At 42.5% G+C, this 24882-nt stretch overlaps 1 protein-coding gene across 1 annotated transcript; it reads right to left on the bottom strand.

Annotated features, from left to right (window-relative positions):
- Nucleotides 1-2145: 2145 nt before the first annotated feature.
- cog6 (component of oligomeric golgi complex 6) lies at nucleotides 2146-24286 on the bottom strand. Its single transcript, XM_070971178.1, has 19 exons — nucleotides 24108-24286; nucleotides 23572-23715; nucleotides 21151-21222; nucleotides 20892-20950; nucleotides 14326-14437; nucleotides 13763-13845; nucleotides 13452-13522; nucleotides 12514-12607; nucleotides 11045-11173; nucleotides 9797-9888; nucleotides 9005-9069; nucleotides 8803-8894; nucleotides 8601-8718; nucleotides 7548-7679; nucleotides 7194-7361; nucleotides 6602-6709; nucleotides 5307-5360; nucleotides 5112-5191; nucleotides 2146-3474 (listed from the first exon to the last, which is right to left on the bottom strand). Exons 1-19 carry the CDS (start codon nucleotides 24240-24242, stop codon nucleotides 3327-3329), a joined length of 1956 nt encoding a protein of 651 aa, XP_070827279.1. The 5' UTR covers nucleotides 24243-24286; the 3' UTR covers nucleotides 2146-3326.
- Between the last annotated feature and the right edge of the window lie 596 nt (nucleotides 24287-24882).

Below are 24882 nucleotides of genomic sequence, written 5' to 3' on the forward strand. Positions count from 1 at the left end.
ACATGCATCTGGTCAGCCAGGGAGTATGCCTGTCAGTGGCAGTGCCAGATGGACGTGCATTAATAACTGTGTCTTATGTGTCAAAATCATGAGCTGCGAATGCTGACTTATGAGGCAGCTTAGATGTTTCTGAGGGCCTGTGTTGTAATGAGTGAGTTGAATGAAATGCTGATTAGGGCGATGGGAACAGCAGAGAATCAGAAAAGAAAATTAATTACTGTGCACTTGTGTTTCAGGTCAGTACTTCAGCGTCCCCCTTCCTGTGCTAATAGACAAATTACATAATAGCCTTGAGAGAGAGAGAAAGAAAGAGAGAGAGAGAGAGAGAGAGAGAGAGAGAGAGAGAGAGAGAGAGAGAGAGAGAGAGAGAGAGAGAGGGAGATTTGACATAAGGTAACCTTTCCAAATAATAAAAGCAATGTGGAGAAATAATTATAGCACTATTGATATGAAGCAGGGGATATTTGAACTTCACAACAAAGATGGATGACTGGACCCTGTCCTTGAAGCAGCTAGCACAATGCATTGAGAGCATGTTACATAACTAATGTCTTTATTCTAATGGGCTTAATAAGGTATGTTAGGGGTGAGGGGGGTGAGTGGCTCAATTCAAACCAAGAATTTGGCTGAGGTGATGAAATCCAGAAACAGTGTGTGTTCTCCAAGTATTGACTAAGACCATGTTCCACATAATGACTGATAAATTAGATTTCGCGGGATAAACACATCTCCCCGCAGCAGAAAGTTTGCAATGTTTAACAAGGGGGCAGGGCATGATGCAACTGCTCATAATCTGCAAGGAGAGCACAGTCTGTGAAACGAAGAGCCTAATCGAGACAGATAACACATTAACTGTATACCTTACAGTGTTCTTACTTTGTGGTTAAGAGGCACAAAGTCCATTATTTCGTCATTGATTACTTTAACGACTTCCTATCGCACAGGACGTTATCTGCATGGGAAGATTGGGGCTGGAAAAGTTGGGACAGCGTGCAAAACCTAAATAAAATCAGAATGCAACGATTTGCAAATCCTCGTCGACCTGAATCCCAGTGAAGACAGTACAAAGACAAGATATTTAATGTTCAAACGGATACCTTCATTCTGAATTTGATGCCTGCAACGGATTCCAAAACGTCCACTCCACCGGAGTCCATCTCAGGTGAGCTCGGCAGCAATTGTGCATTGAGTCACATTGTTCTTCAGCTGTTGGACTGAGCCTTTCAATGATGCCCCTCTTGATACTGTCACCTGATACCAATACCTGTTTACCTGTGGAGTGTTCCTAACAACTTTTTGGAATTAGGGTTGTTAGCATGAAGGGGGAAAGAGCAGCATTCGTTCAGTGAGTGTGCAGCAATACGCTCATTTTCCTTTCAAAGAGGCAATAAACAAGACTTAAGTTGTCAGCTGTGGATCGACATTAATCACCAGTCACTGGAGTGAGTGCAGGAAAAACAAAACTCAATACTGCTGGTTTCATCCTTTAACCCAGATTCCTGGTCTCATGCTTCAGCGGGCAAAAGCGTGGTGACCGTGGTCATATGGAGCGGATGATGGGATGAATGTTTGCCACCTTGCTCGCCACGACCTGCCTCTAAGTGGTGACTCCATCACCTCTCACATCTGCTAACTCATTAATAGAGTCACCGGCAGGAAAAAGCTCTCACGTGCTGAACTGTGAAGGTCCACATGCATTCACACACACCTGATGTGACGCTGAGTGAGTGAGGGTGTGCAATGTGTGTATTGCTTTATATGAACAATATATTGTTAGCGCATAATCCTACTTCTCAAACAGAATCCCACTTTCTGCCAAAGAGTGCTGAGTGAAAACACTCAAGAATCCAGCTTGTATCTGACCAGAGCCAAGCAGAATTGGAAGAGAGAGCTGGTCTATTTAAAGGACTTAAGAGCACCGTCCAGATGCTGAACTTTGTGGTATTCCATTTATTCCCAGTACTCGATGTTCTGGCCAATGATATCTGAGTAACATCCGGTGAGCTGGGGAAATCCTGGGACTCAGCGTTGACCGTGCTGCCAAGATCAGGCCCGCTGCCATGAACCTTGATGTCAGCTCGCACAAATGAAATGCTGCCTCTCAGGCCAGAGACCATAACAGCAGATCAATATTCACTTATCTTTACTGTTTCAGTGGTGCTTTATTGGGGATTATGTGGGCTGGGTGGTAACGCTGATATGATATTACACACCGTCGTCACACAACTGACCAATACTGCGGGGTTTACTTTGAAGAGAGATGAAAAATACCACGTTATTGGGATCAACTGTACTGTATGTTCATAGAGATCAGTCAGACTTGTGGCCTCTGCTTCACTTCTTCTACTTGAAAAATAAAGTAGCACATTCAGCCTTTTGACAAGCATCCATTCAGGTCTGGATTTGGGCCAATTCTTTTGAGGTTTCACTTCTAATCATTTTTTCATTCTGTAGATCATAACTTATGTATCTGAGGATTATCCTTATGAAACCAAAGCCTTATTAAGTCTTTGATGCATACCTTTAATTTAAAGGAGTATAAAAAAAACGAGGACAAAGTTATTAAAAATTAAAATATCACTTTAAATATTAGAAAATAAATGAGCAGAAGTCATACTGGAACTATAATACAGACAAAAGGCAGAAAGTTAGTTCATATGTCAAAAGGTTCATTTAAGGTAGAATTTATGGTAAATGACTGAATCCAGTATCATTATCGTCTTGTTTTCATGTGTTAGTTGGCATGGTAGACACTTTTGGAGGGCCAAATGAGATGGTAAGACAGATTTTCCATTTTTGCCCTACAACTCAAAACAGTTGAGATTAAAATAAACACAGCGTTTGTGTTGAAGCTTCTGAGGTTCCTCTTGGCCTTGCGGCTGAATTTTTCCAGACCACTTTTAATTGTGGAAAAATAGGGCAAATCTTTTCAATTCACTGGATCTTTCTGTGTTATATAATGTTCAATATTTTCAATAAAAAGACATTGCTTTGTACAATTATGGACCACAAACGGAGTGGAAACAGATAGAAAGGAGGAGACATATGTGCTTTACAGAGAGGAAAACAAACCGCATGCCCGCAGCAGTGAAAGTAAACGGATCATACACATATCATGCTCTTTCCTGCTGGCACACGAGTGTTTCTGAGATCAGCAGCCCACATCCCGTATTTCCCACAAAGAACACCCCCTTAACAACTACTTTTATATACATTAGTATTATTACACTGTACACATGACACAGCTCTTTTAATATCCTGTGGGCGTCCTTTGCTGGAGCTCACCATGTGTTTCTGAAATCAGCCAGATGGGATAAAAGTGTCTCTCAGGAGAGCAAGGTCTGAACTTGTTTAGGTGATCTGGGCACCAGGTTCTCTGGGTCTTTGTAGCCATTAGCAGGGCTGGTCAGCGCTGTGTAAACCTCCCCATAGGCTCTGCACACCAGCTCTGTTGACTGACGGAAAATCTGCTCCCTGCACAAACAGATAAAACTCTTCAGATTGTTTTACTCGCAAAACCAGAACCAGCAGAGAATGAGCCTGAACCAGACAAGAGGAGCTACAAGTCGGCCATGAGTAAGGACTTTTTTTTTTTTGTTCAGTAATCATTGTGTGCCTCCGCTGTCAAAACAATGAGTGACAGTAAGTGGTGCACACTGCCATCTATGGATACATATCACAGTGTTAATGCACATGCATCAGGTGTCAGCCACAGCGACTGGCTTAGCAAAGGAATGAGAGCATTTTATTCCCTCAAATCATCTCTGCAACCATCTCTTAATTAAAAAAAAAAAATGTGGTTATGGTTATGTTTTTTGTTTTTGAACTTTTGATGGTTCCAAAACATCAAATCTGAACACTTTCTGCTTTGCGTGGTTTTCAATCACAGTAAATGCATTATTTTTGGTTTTGAACTGTGGTTGGGACAAAACACGGCATTTCCCTCTGTTCAATCAATCACGCTGCCTCGTGCTTCTTTTAATATGTTGTGTTTTTTTATTTTTAGAAACTCCACTCTATTTTTAACTTCTTTCAGGCTTTTATTTTCATTTTCTTTTCATATGAATTTTCTGTCTCATCATTCTATTTCTGTTTTAATTCCTCTTTATCTTATTTTAAACCATTTTCTATCCTTGTTTTTACATTCATTCTGTCATTTTTAAGTGAAGGATTTGGTGCATGGAACTTCTTGTTGTAAAGCACAAGTTTTTTCTCATAATTATAATTATTATCATTATTATTACAACATTCGCAGTGAAGAGCCCAGTGAGATGACTCAAGTGCACAGTGGGAAAGCCTCTGTTGTATCCCACTCAGGCTCTTGAGATTCATATTTTTAATTGGCCCGCAGAGAACACAGAACCACGGTGCCGTGTATAACACCTAACTCCACACTAACAAGTGCACTAACACGAAACATGAAACAAAGGGAGTCTAAAAGTACATCCCCATTATCTGTGCACTCCAGGAGTGTTTTCAAAGTGCTGGCTGGTGTTTTTGTGTATTTAGGTGAGCAGAGAAGCAGACTTGAGAGATAGCTGGAGAGAGAGAGCGAGAACGACAAAGAGGAGGAATGATTTCAGGGAACGAGTGTGAGTTGAGAAATGGACCAGAAGCTAATTAATGGCGTCCTGCCCATCAGTCCTCCCATGTCCATTAATAGAGAACATTAACCTGAGGTACAGAGTGCTCCTCAAGCCTGCTGCACTTCCCAGTAAACGTGACTCATAGAAAGAGTGCTCCAATGTAGCAGCTGTATTGAGCTAAAAGCATGTGCATTTTCTGACAGTAAGACAAATACAGGCAGTCGTGCAGACCACTCTCTCAATGTGTTGGTGGCTTTTGCAATTTAGCATCCAAAATCGCAGCGCATTTAGTCGAGTGTTTTGTTTGGAATGCAGTAATGATCATATTACATCCGGGAAACTAATGAATGTTCGACATTATTGGGTCAATGCTCCTGTTCTATTTTTATCACTCTGAATGTGCTCCTTACTTTGTTGATACACCATGCAACGTTGTAAACATTTCACTCGAAGCCTGAATGCTGCATGTATGCTATTTTTTCCCTGAACAGAGAGCTACTGTTAGCTATAAGGACAGGTACTCACTTGATGGCCGCACTGAGCAGGAAGTTGAGCTGTGGCATCACAAGTGTGTCAGGTGACGACAAGTACCGATCAAACTGGGCCTGTTGTTTGCACGAGAGTGAACAGGAAGCGATGAGTCAAAGAATCGGAATTAAGAGAGAACTCATTCATTTTTGCAGGAAAACTTGCTGCATGAAAACCCTCTGAGTAACTCACCATCGCTGCTTTCACAGAAGAGCTGTCCATGCTGGGGAGGAGGGACAGAGGACCCTGAGACAGAAAAGTGGACATCATCTTCATCCAACTCAAGGTAACAGTGTTTGAACAGAAACAATGTTGAATCTCAGAACTGAACAAAGGTCAGATGAATGAGGTTCTTCATTCATTCATTCAGGTCTGCAGGCAGCGCTGGAAAGCTTTCTTCTGTCATTTGTCTACATTAAACTCACGGACACGACGATGACTGAACAAACGACATTACCCCCGGCCTCCTGGTATTCAGTGCATCATTCAACACGAATTTATAGCAATAAAGAGTTTACAGGGGGAAATACTTGCTTTAATACACTGAACTGGATGTGTAAACAGGAGAAATTCCCTCCCTAAATCTTGATGTCAACAAGACAAAAACTGTGTAAGGTAAAGACATGACTGACTTTGTGAACACAACAGCAGGTACCTTTCAGGCAATTAGCTGACACTGATTATCCAGAATGGCAGCATTAAGTCAAGCTTAAACACCTAAATTGCCAACATTAAAAGCAGCAAATAGACAACAGTGCAAGGGTCGAAGCTACAGCGCAGTACCCGCACTGATTTTATGGAGATATGGTCACATTAACATACTGGGAGCCTGCAAACTCTTCTGCTAGCTGCTCGCCGGTGAACAGTATTGTTTTAATCACTGTTTTCTTGTTCCTGACATGTTCATCCGATGTATCACAGAAAATTACAGGGATAAAATGTTGAACAGATAGCGAAAGTAAACCTTAAAACTCTAAAATAAACTTGGGGATTCTTGTCAGCCGTTGACATCTGGGATGCCGTTGAGTGGAGACAGCTAGACTTAATCTTTTCAAACAGAAGACTATTTAAAGAAAACCCAAGACAGGCCACCCGAGGAGACAAGAATGACAGTTCTTGACTGAGCTTTGCGTTGAGCTGCAGCAGCAGCAGCAGTAGCAGCAGCAGCAGCAGCAGGGTGTGGTGTGTCCCAACATGACCCCGGGTTTCAAGACTCGCATGCTAAACCACAACTATGGGTCTCAGGCAGCCCAGTGGCAGAGTGTGTTACAGAGGGAGGAAGGCTCCAGGGCATCAGCTCCCTCATCTGCACAGGACACTTCTGGAGAAGCCAATGTATTTTAATAGAACATAATGTGATCTGCATCTCTGTTGCCCTTTGAAAATCCGACAGAAATGCTGTCATGCTCTAATTGAGACATTGATCATATACAGCCTAAAGAGGTAGCACACGAGTGAGTGCATCAGTGTGTTGTTAAGTGTCCCACCTGTTCAGCACTGTGCTGCTGGACACAGCTGTAGATGTAACTCAGTCCGGCTCTAGTCAGCACGTAGGATGCCTGCTCGTTGATTAGAGTGTCAAGGTGAGCCTCGATCTAGACAATGTGGGAGAGAGTGGCTTAAAATCCAGCCCAAGCCTGCATTGTAAACCAATGGTACTTGTGGTTAATGGAGAACCACTGTGCTATTGAAAATGAAACTTCCACAGGAGCTCTTGTGGTGCTCAATTACAAAAGGCGTGCTAAAAATAGAGAGATAGATGGTGCATTTGAGCATGAGCAACAATACATGACGCACACCCTTCTATAAGACCATGAATTAAATCTTTTTAATAAAAGATTTCATGAAAAGAACAAGAATAATTAACTATTTGTAATGAACAATAGCACTACAAGCAGCAGTGTGCAGGCTGTAAGCTGAGCATTCAAGTTGAGTAACATCAGTGTTCATTATTCTGCTTGTGTCATACTAAGGTGGGCTGTGTTATTATTAGATACACGCTCTTGATGAACTGTAATTACATGCAAATAGATTGATGCCATAGTTATTTGTTGATAACGGCTTTCAATTCGGGCAGACCTGGAACTCAAGCATCTCAAGCCTCTTGTCCGTGAACTCAAAGAGAGCCAGCGTGGTCTTCATGACATACAGGGAGTTGACCATGTAGCTGGCCATGTCAGCGGTGCCAAGGTTACTGGCTGACACAGTACACAACTGCAGGAGGGGATCCAAGATGCACGAGAGCACCTGGGACGGACAAAGTAAGACAGAGCAATAAGAGTTAAGTGAAATATCACTGCTAAATGGTTAAAAAAAAACGCATTGAGTAGAATACATTTAAGAGATACAGCAAATGATTAAAGAAAATCACAATGAAGGGAGACACATGTGGCTTTTCTCCCATCCTGATCATACTGTATAACTATGGGTTACCTGAGCAAAGTCAGCCTGGCGGGCATCCAGAGGAACCACGGATGAGTCATGGGAGGCCAGCACCTCCCTGAGGAGGGAGAGTGTCTGAGTGAGGGAGGCTGTAGGTCCCAGGTCTGCAGGTGGCAGCTCCACCTGCCCAGGCAGACGGGGCCGGAAGAGGGCAAGGCATTAGTAAATGGAGCAAAGTTATTCTTGCAGAGGTTAGCTGTGTGTGGGCTGTAGCCTTCACCAGGACAAGCCATCCTCATGACAATATCGAAGCATTAAACATCCATAATGAGCAGCATGGCAGGCTGAATATACAACTGCGTCCTGCTGCTTCTCTGAGGCTCAGCTTGTTCAGAGTCACAAGAGCTTTTTTAATGAAGAGGGTTTTGATTTCATTGGCCTCTGGATGGACAACACAGAACTGAGCCCAGCCACCTTTGTCCACCTAATAGAGCAAATTATGAGAAGGCTGTGTTCCTGGCATTAGCGGGAATTGACACACAAACCCTGAGGGCCTTCAATTTGATTAACACCGAGCTACAAGGATAATTCTTGTAACTGCTATTGATCAGGACATAGCCAGCATGTTATGTGGAAGAGCTCCCGCTCGTGCTGAGGTATATTTGGATGCCAATTTAACTAAATGGTAACAAGTCTGGTGTTTTTTGGCAGTTAGCGCCTTTTCGATGCTGTGGCCGACAGGCCGAAACTGTTTACAAGCACAAGTGTTTCAGAAATAGCCTTGTTGTCTTTGAGGGTTTAGATCCAGGGCTGGAATACACAATGTGTGTCCACAGGATGCAATACTGAACTTCTGCACTGTCATTTAAGCAATTTCATGAAAGAACATCACAAACTGTCTCTATTTTAAAAACAATTCTTCTCCCTCTCCTCCTCCCCTTAGATCAGGGCTGGGGAACCTTTTTCCAATCAAAGGCCATTTCAATTTTCACAGCATCCTCTGAGGGCCAGTCTCAGTGGCACTGCTGATTGGTGATTGATAAAAAAACAAACTTAAGGATTATTAAAGTAAGTAATGTAAAGGTCACCCTGGTCATACTGTACCTTATCCATGAGTCGGCTTGCATGAAGGCTCAGGCTGTTGAAGAACATCTTCTTGCTGAGGATGTGCATTTCCTCAATAGTGATAAGCAAGGAGGCCACACTGGTCCCAATGATAGAGCTGGACAAAGACCAAAGAGGTGGACGAGATTAATCGACAAATCATTTCAACTCTTTCTCTGCAAACTGGATTGACTTAAAGTACCTGATGGTGTGGTGGTAGAACTTCAGCAGATTGGACAGCTTGTAAAGCAGGACAGCACCCGGCTCAGCCACGATGACTTGCTCTATCCGAACCTGGCACAGATCCATAACACATGGCACACGTGCATGAGCGGAACATGACAGAACACCGTACACAGCACCACAGCTGGTTCACAGCTTCTTTAACTTATTTGGTTGCTCACTTTCAGCGGCCTGCAGACTCCCTCAGTGATGTGTCCAACCACCTCCTGCATGTTCTCCTCCACACCTAATGCAAGAGATATATGAACAAGACACACACACACAAGCACAGTATTAATGAATACAGCATTGTGGGGAAAAAACAACACAGGGTCACAACATTCCTAATTCACAAATATTCAGAGTTTACGTTTACTTTTTGAGCTCACTGTGTTTAAACTCACTTAAACTCAGGTGACACTGTAGAACCACACTGACACCTGCCTGAAAACGCAGGGCTCAAAGTCTCACACGATTGGTTAAGAGTGACATCATAATCAAAATGAAATAATGCAGAAAATGACCCCAAAAGGGTGCAAGAGAGATAAATCCTGGCATTTGATAGCCTGGATGTAAGAGCTTAGCATAACAAAAAATTGAGCTGTCTTCACTCTTAACTGCTCTGAGAACCGAAGAAGTTAAATTTGGGGAAACAAGCACAGGATTAGTTCATCAGGCTGAACTAAAGTAGATGGAATTAGATGTGTTCACACTCTCGAACCGTTGCCAGCAACTCTAACCTCACAGAGCGGCTGGTTACCCAAACTCTGTGAAATAAACAGCTACTTGTGAGTCTGTGTGACATTTGTTTACAAGCCCTACTTTGCTTGTAAAATACACCAAATTAAAAGATGCAACAAAGCAATCATTTCCAAGCTGTAGGTGTCACCGCACCATTTTTCAACTGGAGCTGTGAATGGACTGGAGATGACGGAGAGCTGCACTCTGTAATTAGCGTGCAGGAAACGTCGTACCTTGCAGAGTGACTTGTTTCAGCAGAGCTTCTAGATGCTCTTTCTCTGAGGCGGTGGCTTGGTGCAGCCAGGCCAGCATGTCCCCAACATACCTGAAAGAACGACAAAACAGTCCGTATTAAACAGCACTGAGGGGCCAACCCGAGGGCTAATCTCACCACGCCGCGGACGCAGCCACATCGAAGCATGGGTCATCGTGTTTCACTCCCCTCACACAACAACACACACGCCGCTTTTGGTGTTACATAACGGTGGAAAACAGCAAGGTTAGACTTGAATTATTGTGTGTAAGCCTGTATGTGTACGTGTGTGTGTGTGTGTGTGTGTGTGTGTGTGTGTGTGTGTGTGTGTATTTGTGAGCGAGTGTGAGGACATAGGGAGGTGAGAAAGAACTTGATGTTCTCAGAACTGCCAATGCCTCCTGTAAAGTGGAGGTGATTTTGTGTTCCACACATGGCTGGTATTCTGAGAAAATCTCCCACTTGGCTCCTGGGCACAGGCGGAAGAGGGAAGAGGATGTGGTACAAGAGGAAGCTCAGACACGTCCTGACAAATAGACATTTAATATCCTCTTGAATTGGGCTTTTAAAGTTACGAATTTCAGATGATCGGAACTAAATCGAATAGATTTATAGTTTATGAATCATTACATTTGCAATCATACAATAGATACAGCACATAAGAGAATATTAAATATGTGTTGAGGGTATAGCTGTGTTTTTGATAAACTGCAATATATTTGTATCCTTAATATCTACAGTTGGACAAACCTCTTCCATTTCAACGTCTCTGTATGTAGTTTGAAGTTCTGCTGGAGTGTTTTCACAAGTTCATGCAAAATCCTAACAATTGCCAAACAGGTATGTTTATTTATCAGCTCTGGTTGTGGGCACATGTTAACTGAGTTTGATAAAACCCATTTGTTAGAAGTTAAATTCGCGACTCTAGAAATACATAAATTACAACTTGTGGTTGAGTTCCAGTAGCCATTCATCTTTGGAGGTGCATAAATATATATGTTTCTGTTTTAAGAGGAGATTTATTTTTTATTTTAATTGAGCTAGCTTCACTGATCATCAGGCATACCTTCAGCATCAATGCCAACACATGAAAGAAGCATCCCTGTGTTTCTCCAGGTCTGGTTACATCAAAAAATAGCTTCATTTCTATCACAACTGAAGTTTGCTTTTGGCTCTATTACAATAAGAAAAGACGATGTTCAGCTCATAAATGGGACTGGAGATGTACCTCATAGGGTCGTGTGAATGCATCTCTATGGGGCGGGGGGTTCCTCCCGGCCCACCGCGGGTTAAGGCGTCGATGAAGCCTCGCACCACCGCACACCTGCGTGCAGTCCCAAACTCATCCATAGTGTACCTGACCAAACAGAAGAGAGAGAAGGCAACATTCAACACCCAAACCTCATGTGAAAAGATGTGTTTTTGTGCAGACTGTGTGTTGGAGGTCAGTTGCTGACATATATCAACAATGCAGGCAGCTTTTCCAAAAGGAAAGACTTTGAGGTTGTTTTGATTACTTGGCGGTGGCGGGCTCAGTGACAGACTAAACACAAGATAGTGCTGAATTAAGACTCCAGGAACACTAGTCTCCGCTGGCTCAGCCTCAACATCCCCAGTCAGCGCATGACCTTGGACGATTGGTGGGCACTGAGACAGGTGCATTTCAGAGAATGCAGACCGATAGAAGGAGGGTTTGCCATGAAAACACGTCTTGCAGTAACGTGTGAAACTGTGCTGTGGGTTTGTCTTGTTTTGCTTTAGGGACGAAGTTAAACTCCCACAAAGTGAGAAAATGCATGAATCCAGTGCAATTATTTGTTCTTTATGAGCACATATTGCTTTCCTGTACTCTAGGATATCATTTATTTGTTGTTAATTTATTTGGATATTGCCATTCACTGCTTTTAAAGATAATTTAATTAATTTTCCTCTTTGGGTATTTTCCTTGTCAGTCAGTGCTTGTCTTAAAATAACTGAGTAATGGGCATTAGCAGTACTTAATCATATGGACTTCAGGCTTTTCAAGCGCTTAAAGATTTTCAAGACTAAATAGTACATAATGGTATGATTCTCAGGACTGAATCCTTTGTTTATCACTTAACACACAAATAAACCCTTGAACAAACAAACCTGTGTTTGTTTACAATGAAAATGAATCCCATACAATGTCTCAGTCCAGTTCCGTATTTACTTGATATAATCATAATGCTTTCAGTCTGATTTGAGCACTGTCTTATTAAACTATGAGCTGGCTGGATGCTGACGATATTTGCTTCAAGCTGTTTGCTCTCTGTTTGTTTTTTAAAGCCTTTGTTTCACTCATCAAGAATCTCTTCGGCCGTAAGTTCTCACAATTCACCTGCGAGTGGCCACAGAAGGCGGAAGCAGAGTGGAATACAGAGCTCGTAGCCATCTGGCAAAGATGTGGTAAACAGAAGTGGTTCAAAAACATTTTTAGGGCCAGACTTCTACAGTTACTATTAATTAACATGAATGAATGAATGAGTGAAAGCAGGAACATCCACGCCTTGAATTTTGGAAAAACATCCACTGTTACACGTCAACTTCTCGGTGCTGTTAGTGCTCTTGGAAAACGTGTAAACACTGATTGGCACGCAGAGGAAGATAAATTTAGGGACAGACCATCCAGATAAAACCTTGTTTCTGTTTGTAAGCGTGTGTTTGTTTGCATGTTACTTGTAAAGGACGGGTCGGTCCTGCAGGGCTTCCATGGCTTGAGTCAACACAGGGCTGATATCACAGGTCTCTTGGGTCAGCCCTCTGCACTCATCTTCGTGGAAAGAAGGAAAGCAGGATAAGAAATGTGTCTACGCGCCGTCATCCAGCTAACTAAACAGCCGCATCTTTCTAGTAACTGTGCCTGTGTTATGCTCCATTCATTGTTTCTAAATATTTTGTACCATGGCAACCCTTCTGGTATGAAGCAAATCAAAGCACAAAGAACATTTTTCAATCATATTTTCCCATGAGCTTGAACCAAGAAGTCAGTTTACTCATGTTTCAAACAATACAAACAGTGAACAAGCAGAGGCCAAACTTCCAGACTGAACTAAATGGGTCAACGCACTCCTCTCCTGTCGACTAACCTGACGCTGAAAAACACAAAAAAAAGTGGAGGAATATTCCACACAAACAGCTGATTAACTTATATTAAAAAAGAGACACTTCTGAACATAAAATAACATTTAATGAGAAAATAAAAAAAAAAACTTACAGCTCATTTAGGCAAATTTTCGCTTGCCAAATTTCTTGATTTGGCTTTGATTTGACCACAGCAAAATAACCGTCTGTAGAGAAACTCATAATTTGGTAAATGCTCTATATTTTGTTATTATATAATTATACAAAGGCGGTTTCTGTGATCTCAATGGTTTATTTCCAGTTTGATTTGAATGACAAAGCCCATGGTTAAGATGAGAAAGTTTTGGTTTCTGGCATTCTTTTGGCAAAACTCAGAGATTATAAATCTCAAACCTCAAATGTGTCCTGTACAAGCCCTTACTCCCACTTGAAAGAGCTCAGTTTTGTATTTATTTTGATCCGGTTGGGTATGGAGACCTTGTAGAATGTGTACATAGTGTGATTGTGGTGTTAACTCTGTGTACTGCACTCACTCTGAGCCCAGCGGTAGAGCTGCTCATATGATGTCTCCTGTAACACGGCCATCTGCTCCATGATCTCTAACCTGGAACAAGCATGCAAACCAAGACCACACATTACATACCCATAACCCCAGTGTCAGATCCCTGACAGTGACATACCAGACCTGGATGTTTTTTTCCCCGCTTGTCTGTTCCACCCCTCAGGTTCAAAATAAATGCCATGAATTTAACAACAAGAGCAGAATGACTGTAAAAGGCGCTCTGTTATTTTAATCTTTAAGTGGGGCACAGAGTAACGCTGTGGCGTGAGAGGTGCACCTTACCCTGCAGTCTGCTGGTTGGTTCGCAGCAGGATTTTCACATCCTCGTGGATGTGCTTCACTCGGCTGAGAGCTTTGAAGAAATCCTGGGAAGCACATTAATGAACATATTAGGAGAAACATGGGTTGAAGATTTGCAAAACGCTAAATATTACAGCTCGGATAAAAATGTTTTCTGATGTGACATTGATGATGTAGTATTTGAAACTGATCGTGCAGTATTGATGCAAAATTGGGTGGAAGCTGACAGATGTGTGGTGTTATTTCAACTGTAAGATGTTTAACACGTATAGTAGTTGGTGTACAGTATAAAGTAATGGGGAGGATGAGGGAGGAAAAGGTGAAAATCACATCAAATTCCTTCAGAATATCAGTTAATGGTCAAAGGAATATCTTGACCACATCTTACACCTTATCAGGTATCTGGCAGCATGTTGGCAGAGTGAGAAGATCGATCATCCTTCAACTGCAGGATATTGATGATGGAGTCTCTATTCTGACACAATGTGAACGGAAAGATTCTTTGGATGATTTAATTCACTAGAATCCGTTATAATGAAGATTACCTCAGTAATCGGTGCATCCCGGGCCCCTCGTAGTGTGGCCATCTCCTTGTTAGATAGCTGGAACTTAGCAAGGAAAGCCTGAGCAACCTGAGCTCTCACCTCCAGACGGTGACTGTGGGGAAAAAGATCGATGCTGTAATTTCTCTCTTTCTTCTTCTTTTTTATCTTTATAAAGAATAAAAATCTTCTTCCATTTAGTTTCTGTTCAGTTCAGTTGGACATTTGTTGTCCAGCTGCAATGTTTTGTCTCTCTTCAAGGCCCTTGAGGATTTCTCTTCCAAAAAAGCATTCAGATTTTTCCATTTTTGAGTTTTTTGAATATATTTCACCACCTCCCTCCTGTTTTTCTATTTTTTTTTTAACTGTGCAAATAAAAGGACCTGTCATTGTGGAAAACAAAGTTTTTGTATGCTTTTATTTAAGTGACCCAAAAAAAAGGTGCATGTTGTCAACAAGCTGTAATGTTTGAAGTCCTACAGCAGATGGCAGTCACAGCCCTCTCACATGTTTGCTCACAGTAAACAGAGACAGACAAACAGGGTGGGACAAAGAGTGAAGATATCATGTCCACAAGTGAGAAAATAAATGACAGAGGGAGACAAGAGAAGAGAAGGAACACAGAGTCAGACGCTGGTCAGGCCAATAACAGCAGCGCGATCACTATCACTATCACTGTAAGTGTCTCTGCACAATAGTGATCATGGCAACCGTTCAGCCAAACAGGGAATTCTGTCACGGGATAGCAGAGCGAGAGCGAGAGCGAGTCCTCATTCTGTCCCCATCTTTCCATCCAAACCGCCTCATCTATATTCTCTCCCCTGTCTGTGAAAACAAGGCCGGATCAGTAAATCACCAGGTTGTCTTGATGGAGGAGAAGAACCCAACATTATCTGACCATTGTCTCTCACACAGCTATTACCAGCGCTCAGCCAGCTGAAAGTAAAGGGTTGTAAATCTGTTACAGGATTCTATAATTTAGTATTTCTTGGTACTGCGCGCCACGTCTCTCACACAGGACCTGAAGGGCATCTTTGCCCTTTTCGTGCTTCATGTGTTGAGATTTTGTCGCAACACACCAAGTCCAGCTTGGCTGGACCAACGCTTTATATTTCAAACCCAGATAAGCTTGAGGAGCACACTTTTAAGTTTTACTTCATTAAAGCAGCAGCCTGCATCATCACAATAGTAAGCAGTGACAATTATAATAAAAGTTTAATTTTTTAGAGACACGGCAGCCGTGCATCTACTTAAAAAGGCATTTGGAGGTTCACATTTTTACTGTGAGACTGTCAAATGCTATCTTTTAGTCTGTCACAAACACTTGTAATTACAATCAATTATTTAGGACAGATGTTTTGTATGAGGTACCTGCCCAACCCTGCACACGTCAGGACAGAGAAAAGAGAAAAGAGAAGTGACTGGAGTAAGAGAATCATGTCACTGAGGGATTACAAATTAAAAAAGGAGGCCCTCAAGCTACCATATTCCACCACAATTACACTGATTTCCAGAGAATTACAAGTGATGCGAATGAGGTCATTAATAAAACTGAGAGGTGTAAAAATTAGAGGACCTACTTCCATGTGAACTCGCTTGTTTTCTCCAAAAAGCTAATTAGATCATGCTTTCCATAGAGATTAACTGCGGTGCAAATGTGGAATTTCTATCATTACATGTTCTTGAGTTATCATCAAGGTCCCAAATGCCATTTTTAATGGGACATAAAATTTATGTCATGAAGAAGTGAAGAGTCATGAAGAACGACCGTCCCACCTGGAATGACCACTCTGACCTGAAGTAAGATCGAAACGACGCCATTAGCAAACTTCTGTGTGAGTGTGCAGAAGGTACAGTTCTCATTGGTGCAGTTTTCTTAGCCTTGCAAGGTCGTGACGTGCATGTAATTACTCTACAATAAATTTTAGGTCCCATATAAATGCCATGCTGGACCTTTTTTCCCCAGATTCAATGCTGCGCGTGTGTGCGTTTCTGTATGCGTTTCACTCTTAAGATGATAACAAATCAAAGAACTGTTAAAGACAGAAAGACACGTTTGCAACTTTATTAGAGAAAGTTAAAGCTCAGAGTCTAAAAATCAATTTTAAATATTTTTTTTAAATCAAGTGCAGAAAACACAAAATCATTAGCGATTTTTGAAAAGAGAAAAAAGGAAGCACCTGTTATTACTATTATTATTATCAACAGTATTCTCAGAGTTAAACCACTTGACTTGCAATTATATAATGTAATCAACTTCCTACGTCAGAACTACGACCTCATGAGTTTCATTTTAAGGAAGAAATTGCATCCTAGCCCTTATTTATTAATTTAACTTTGCGACAGATTCACCTCCAGAAGATATGAAATGCCACCAATTTCTCACGTCCAGGCCAAAAGTGACAGACCTCTTCCTCCAGGACGTAAATCACGACAAAGAGACAGGCTGCACACGCCCGTGCGAGGTGAGGAGAGGTGGATTGTGGGAGCTGTGTGGCAGCAGAGCTACAGAGAGTAAGGGAACGGTGGAGCAGCAGGATCGTTTTCTACAGCGCTGTCAGGACATGACACATTCTTCTCCAGGCTGCAATTACCGAATACCAGAGAGAGGCAACGCACTTGAGTGAATCAGCAGCATCACACTGTAAAGGCAAATGTGACTGCGGGCTAGTGGCTCAAAGGAGAGTGAACTCAGAGATGGAAGATTTTCTTGAAGCACGGCCAACAAGTTAAAGTTACAGTTGAACCAGGTTACATCATGTTACATGATGAGATGAAACAAGCTTCAGAAGGACTGGTCCGTGTCTTCGGACCACAACAAAACTACGGACTGATTGTTTGTGAGCGCACACAAAATCAATCAATTAGGTTGATTTTGTCTGTTCAAGAACAGAAACTGTCGGGTAATACAAGCAGATTTACAGCACACTTCCCTTTTCTTATTTGGAAAACTGATTGCTAATCATACAGAATTAATGACATAGGGATCAAGTGCTCTCTGTAACAAGCGAATGTCCGAGCCTCTCAGAAGTTGTAAAACGTGGGTCGATATCCATTAAAATCTATTAGGGGCCGGTTCAAAGGCTTGCATGGAAATTTGGCATTCACAAAGCTCTTGGTTAGCCATGCGCCAGTGATCACAGGGTGCAGTCTCAGTCAGTCACATCAGACAACACAAAGGCATACTCACAGCCATACTCTCATTAACAGCCAGCAGAGCCTTGATATGGCTCAAGTGTCATTTTATACAGGTTGTCATTTACACTCTGATGTCCCCAGTCACTCTCTCTGGGGTTTCAGAGCTCTTGATTTATTAATGACCTACACAGATGTCACACAGAAAACATTTGCTTTATTTTTAGGAAAATTGGTCTCTATGAAATATAGGGCTCCATATCTAAAAATTCATCATACACTGTTGGAATTACTGTGGGAAATGAGCAGCTGACATAAGCCAAACGCAGGTAAATCTTAGGTGTGCTTATTAAATTTATCTACACGGCTCTTTGGCATGCAGCCAAGACGTCCTCCTGTGGCTGCCTGAGCGGTCGCTGAAGAAATAAAGCGGCAGTCGAGCCCCTTCAGCTCTGGCTGCTTGTGAGGTCACACAGCGCAGAGAGACATCCATGTGAGGTGTCTCAACTTGTTCGGCAGATAACATGTCACGCTAAGGCAAAGATCACACAGTGTGGGGCAGCTGGGTAGAATTATGTTTCATTATGGAACAATGCACAACACCTATTAGCGCTCTTGCTGACAGCGTCTTTGAACAGGACCGGTCCGAAACAAAAGAGCAGCACATCTGAAAGCCAGCAGACAAACACAGGTCGCCTACGCTCATTGGCTCACCTATTCCACCTTTGCCTCTGCACACTGTAAGCAATCCGCTGTTCCTTTCCATTTCATTAGAGCTGACAAATGACACAGCGCCACTGGCAGATAAGATAGCAAACAGTTCAGGACAGGCCTGCTCTGCCGGGTAAATAAACATCAGGAGAATCTGCAGAGCTTTGAAAATGACTGTACAGTCTCTGCAGAGCCGCCCTATGAGCACAAAATGTGAGATTGTGCTGCAAATGTAACGCTGCTATAATAAGTGTCAACAGAAGAAACATAAAAAAAAAAGCAGTGGCTTGGGACTGCAGAGGACTGTGTGACCTGAAATAAATCTGACCGAGAAGAGGGACGAATGGTGTGGTGGTTTGGGCTGACGAGTGGGGAACCGAGGGAGGACAGCTTGACTGCACACTTCCCCTGGCAGCTCTTCTGAGACAAAACTGCTAAAGACAAGGTCAAAGCCCAGCGTGCAGACACTATTCCATCTGGCTGCGGGGTCACAGTGCTTCTGCGAATGAAAATGTCATAAAGACGGACAGCAGGTCCCAAAGGGACCACTAGGTTAAGAAAAAGACAAGGCAGGGGGCCGATCAGAGGGGCATTCATGTAAAACCTCTGACCACTTCCCTTCAACGTTCATTGTCTACACGTATTCTCTGGTGGCTCTGTCCCCACTGGTGTCCTTCAGAGCTCTCAGATTCTGAGCTCATCTCTTTCCTTTTCAATCTCGCTCCCTCCCCTCCTATGTCACCTTTTCGTCAAGGAGGTCCTGAATCTGTGCCAGTGGAGCATGGAATTGCCGCGGTACATCACAGCTGGCAGCGGTGTCTTTTGCCAGAAATCTACATTATCTTTGCCCATGGCCCTGCCTCTATGTCAACTCACAAGGTCACTGAGCACTCAGGTCACAGCCGCCAAAAATGCTAATGAATCCCACCCCAACCCCCAGCTATCAACGAATGGGAGCGGGTGTTTTATTTTCACATCACTGTCAACACTCTGCTGGCCAAATTCATAGATTAATGATACCTACATTAATTTTACTGGCAGGCTTTCAACCAAAAAAAAGAAAAAAAATTCATCAGTATTCCAAGAGTTTCAGCTGGCTGAGTACCCAAAATGACTCTACTCATGACTCCATGTGATGGGGAGCTGTATATATTGGATCTGCGTATCTGATGGCTCTTAATACGTAGTGTCAGCAAATCTCAATGCACACACTCAAATACAATAACATGCTGATGTGCTGCTCTCCATCTGTAATAGTCTGGCTTCAATAAGATCAGGGAGCAACGCAGTGTAAACAGGAACTGCTTTGATGTGCATCGCAATGCCAAACATCACAAGACATGACGAATAAAACAAAAACGCCCCATTAATGATGATTGCTGCCCTCCTTATGTAAATAGGCAACTCCAGGAAAATTATTCATCAACCTCATGAATCATTCATCCCTCCTCATCAGAAATAAGGATGTGCTTGCCAGCTCCTCCCGCCCTGCACCAAAACTCCCTAAATTCTGACAGTTAAGAAAAGCTGCATTTCACCAACCAGAAATTTTGTGTTTTAACTAGACATTAAAATCATCAGTATATAACTCTTCATGTGGTTTGGTTCCAGTAGAATGAACTGTCAGCGGCTACTCCAGGAAATAAGAGGAGGTGCTAGCACATTAAACAAGGTCTCACTTTCCAAACAACATGCGTGCAATAGAAGCAGGTCGCTAGCAAACCGGACCACGCTGTTCCTGCTGTGCGCTTTGATTAAAGTGCTACTTGTCTGGAAACTTGCCTGAATAGAAAAAAGGGGTAATTTCTCTGTGGAAATGAAAGACCAGAGAGAGCGAATGAACTAATGCTGCCGAGCTTCGGACTGATGAAGATGCCTATCAGTGACATGATGTGATAGGTTTCCAAAATGACTTGTAGCCTCAGAAATGATAAGGGAAGAAATGGTCTTATGAGACTTCTTTGAACTTTCCGCAAGTAATTTAGAATAAAGTTCCCGTCTTATCTCCGTGACCTCCCTGACATTCTGAAATGCTAGCTTAGAAGCTATGGGAAACACACTCATTATATGGTCGTATTTTACATTGTGATGAGAGAATCAGATTGAGAAACAAATTGTGCTTGCAATGACAGAATGAGGTTGAGTCTCTCAATTAACTCCCACATCAACAACGCTGAGTACAGAACTTGTTCAGTGTAATCCATTATGACAGGTTCAGGTTTGTTGAGGCTTCTACTGAAATTGTTTGAGTGCTAACTAAATGCTACGGAACTTTAAATATAATGCAATCCAATACAAAAACACCAAATGACTGCCTTAGAAGTTACAGCAGAACTCAATTAATTCCTTTCCAATACACTGCCTACAATGATTAAAAAACTAAAATATTGTGTTTCCCAAAGGTAGTAATTAGGGATGTGCACAATTAGCCAACTAGTCAATTAAATGTTAATTATTAATTAAAAACTATGGTCTGTCTTTTTTTTTACTTTACGCCCATGATAATGTATTTTGCCTCACGGTAGTTTAAGACTAGTTTAAGATTAAAATTGTGTTTAGATGTCAGGATGTCAGGGAAATTACAGGAGGTGTAATGACACATCCAAGCGCACACACACACACACACACACACACACACACACACACACACACACACACACACACACACACACACACACACACACACACACACACACACACACACAGAATCAGAATCAACTCACTTTTCGCCCTGCAGCTTGTTGGTTTTTACAATGAGGTCTTGAGTTTGCTCCTTTGCAGCCTGTTGAAGAAAAGTTATGGTGTTACTTAAAGATGGCTTTATGAAAATTATGTCCTGAAAACAACTTAAATAAATAAATCATAGAGTATGAGGTGTTTAAGGTCGTAGATTTGATCCATTGATCCACACCACACTGCTTTAGTACGTCATTATACGTACAGGAGAATTCTCAGATGACGTGCAGGGATGATCAAACATACCTTTAATCTATCTGTCATTTCTTCACAACACGTGCTCATGGCCTGGACGTCCTCATGAACACTTTCAAGCTCCTGTGGAGAACATGAAGTCTCAGTTAGAACACGCTGCGGCAGATATACTCTCGTTTACACACACAAAAAAATCAAACATTAAAGGTGCAACAGGCTGCCATTCAAACTTCAAATTAGGATCCGTATCCTGTTGCCTTCCCAACAAACTGGTAAGAAGCCTGCTTAAATCAAGTTCTCCACTAAAGTCTTTGGCACAGTGATTGTGACTGCTGATAAATTCCCCCAAATCTTAGTAGGATCGTAGTAGGTGAACCTACTCAACAGCCTCTCTGTGTCAATAATTTCCAATCCACCTGAATTAAAAAATGAATCACTGCATAGATGCATTGGCTGGTTAAATAGGGCAACACTTGAGTGCTTGCACATGGCCGTGTGAGGGCCTACCCACTTGGCACTTAGGACTACCCAAACTGGACATTGCCATTCCTTTTGCTGGATCATCCAGTGAAAAGCAGTCAATAAGTTCTGTTTCAATTATCGAACATAACCAGTAAACATAAAAGCTGCTTTTAATGTAGGTTAAAGTTGCTGGATAAGTTGGGCGATATGCAGGATGAATCGACAATGGCCAAGGAATCAAATCCGAGGACAAGTCAGAACTAAGAACTATGTGGAATGACGCACCAGACATGGAGCTTAACACTGCTTTCACAGCAGACAGGTACAGGTTTATAAGAGCCACTGCAGCTTGCCCGCCTTTGTCAAACACCTTTAACATGCTACTACAGCCCACAGGCACACACTTTTCCATTTATGGAAGATACAGCTAAAGAGACAGGTCACAGGGGACAAGGCCTTTCATTACTTGTTGAGATGCTCGACACATGCCCCTGTGTCATATTTTACAAAATGAACTGTCTCCTACAGGCCCTTGGCACCCAACTGATAACAAACTGAACTGTTGAAAGGCTCTTTTCAACTGTCAGTCAGATAAAAACTGGTATCAGGACATCAGTGATGACATACAGATGGACTCTTCGTCCCTGCTCTCCTCCCCGACTGAATCATTGGACAATGATGAAATAATTGCAGTGTTGAACACCAAGTGCCACTGACTGACTTATCATCTACAGTATAGTAAGCTAAATTACAATTTTGGTAGCCTGTTGACCATCTCAATGTCATTGTTTGTTGGGTGCACAACTGGATGTCTGATGTTGCTGTCTCATCTGTGACCATCTGTCTGTGCATGTGTGTGCATTAGAGGTAAGATCTTAAGCCCGAGCCCGAGCCCGAAAATGTCAATTATTAACTTTGGGTCGGGTCGGGCCGGGCTTCTCTCTCGCTAATTTTTTTTAATAAATATATATTTATTTGAAGTCTGTAATAACCAAATACACGGCTCGGGACACGCGCGCGCTTTACGCAGCGCTCAATGCCAGATGTTCAAGAGGACGAGACCCGAGACTGAACTCCCGCACAATACGCACTTTACACCGAGATGACCGCCCTGGACCACCTACCTCAGCAGGTCTGACTTCTGCAAACAGCAGCTGGTCCAGAAACATGTATGAATGGATTCATCCGTGCGCGCAGTCTCCAGCGGAGGATTTTTAAAGTCTGTTTGTTTCCGCCTTTGGTAACGAAGACTATAGTGAACCTGCTGCGCTCTGGAGGCTTTACCCCGTGTATCTCAGATGCCCTTCCTTGTGATCTACAATGAAGCCCAGAGACCTGCTCCTGCTGCTGTTCCTCTCCTTGTCAGAGAGGCGCGTCCATGTGAGCACAATATCACACACAGAAATATCTTTAACAAACTTTTCCAGCGTTATTTCATTGTGTAAATGCATTTATAATGATCATAAAAATATGTAGATTATTTTAACATTAAGAAAACTTGCGATATAAAATTTCGGGTTTGTTTCGGGCTCAGGCCTGCAAATCAAGTTAATTGATCGGGCTCGGGCCGGGTCGGGCTTTAATACCCGCGGGCCTGGGTCGGGTCGGGCTGGATTTTTTAGGGCTCTAGGGATCTTACTTCTAGTGTGCATGCACGCATGTGTGCAGTTTACATGGCTGCTGTGCCAGACTATGTTCAAGTGTCACTTTTAACATTAACAGCCTTGCTGGTGCTGGTGTATCTCTATCCATACTCTTGATTGATGATGCTATTATGCAGTGGTGTGTGTGAATATGCGGCTGCCATGCGAGGCTATGCAATGCTGTTACTGTTCGACTATGTGCCTGGAACATTACCTCTGATGAAGGCTGGTATAATTAAACTGTGGCGCTTTCAGACAGGCACAGTTGTAATGGCATATTGTTAACAACATATTAAACACGAATAGTCTTCACTACACTCAGCCCGCCTGATTTCCTCTGTAATAAACTCTTGCAAAACTCTGTTACCTCTTTTACTTCCTTGAATATTCGTGCAAACTCCTCGTTGATTGTCAGGCTGCGTTTCTCTATGTCACCACGAAGATTTCTCCTGGTGCGCAAATTGTTCTCAGTGAAGAACACAGAAAGCGCCTTCAGCGCCTCCAGCATTTCCTGAAAGCACAAAAGCATTGGTGTCAGTCAGAATCGTCTCTCCTTGCACGAAAATCGTGAAAATTACAAATTTGCCGTCGTTAACACGAGCTAAAGAGTCGTCTTGGCACGGAAAACTGTTTTTTATGGAGATACTAACCCCGACTGATATAGAGTCCACACTTAAGGACTGCAGCAACATGCTAACTTGCTGTCAAATGAAATAACATTTTTTGCCATAGTTATGATGACTAGCCAGCTAGCGATGGCCGATATTGTGTCCTCCAAACAATTATCTCGACTCGACTATAAATGTTAAGAATAGAAATCTGTCCAGAAGTGACGCGAAGCTTCTAGATACAGCTAACGCTAATGCTAGCTAGGTAGCAAGAAGCTAGTCTCTTTGAACTTACCTTGTCATTGTCAAGCCTCGTCTCCAGGATTTTGTTGAGCTTCCTTGACAGCGGATTATTGGGTTGAGGATGCGCATTTGAGTTCTGTATTGCAGTGGAGCTATCAGTTGAAATTTCTACCTTAGTATCAGCCATTGTACACAAACACCTCCACGTCAACTTTCGGAAAATGTTTTGGTCCGTCTGAGATTAATGTCCGGCCAGCGTGTAGAGCCCTGTAGAGGAACCGCACAAACGTTCCTCTCTGCGTTTATTTATTATTATTTTTGTTGAAGCGCTTTGTTGGTTGTTAAAGGCTACTATATAAAATATAATGGCCCCTAATCTTAAAGCTTCTCAGTCCTTCAAATAACTTTGTCACTGTGTTATATTTTTTTCAAGCACCGAATAACAGATGCACTGTGACAAGATAATAGTTTTCCAAGTCATATGCTTTACAAGGCAGCATTCGTGTAGCCAGCTTATTGGGTCGGTATATGAGGCCGATTGACCTTTAAAGATTAGAGACGAGGCCATAATTTAATCATATCTCCATATTAAAGCTTGTCCAGGAGAGGTTATCTATATTACCTCTCCTGGCGCGCGCGCACACACACACACACACTCACTCTCTCTCTCTCTCTCTCTCTCTCTCTCTCTCTCTCTCTCTCTCTCTCTCTCTCTCTCACACACACACACACACACACACACACACACACACACACACACACACACACGGAAACTATTTAACCCTGAAAGTGAGAGAGAGCAGGGAGCAATGCTGCGTTCAACTGCT

The sequence above is a fragment of the Chaetodon trifascialis genome, chromosome 9, assembly GCF_039877785.1.
Source record: "Chaetodon trifascialis isolate fChaTrf1 chromosome 9, fChaTrf1.hap1, whole genome shotgun sequence".
Classification (NCBI taxonomy): domain Eukaryota; kingdom Metazoa; phylum Chordata; class Actinopteri; order Chaetodontiformes; family Chaetodontidae; genus Chaetodon; species Chaetodon trifascialis.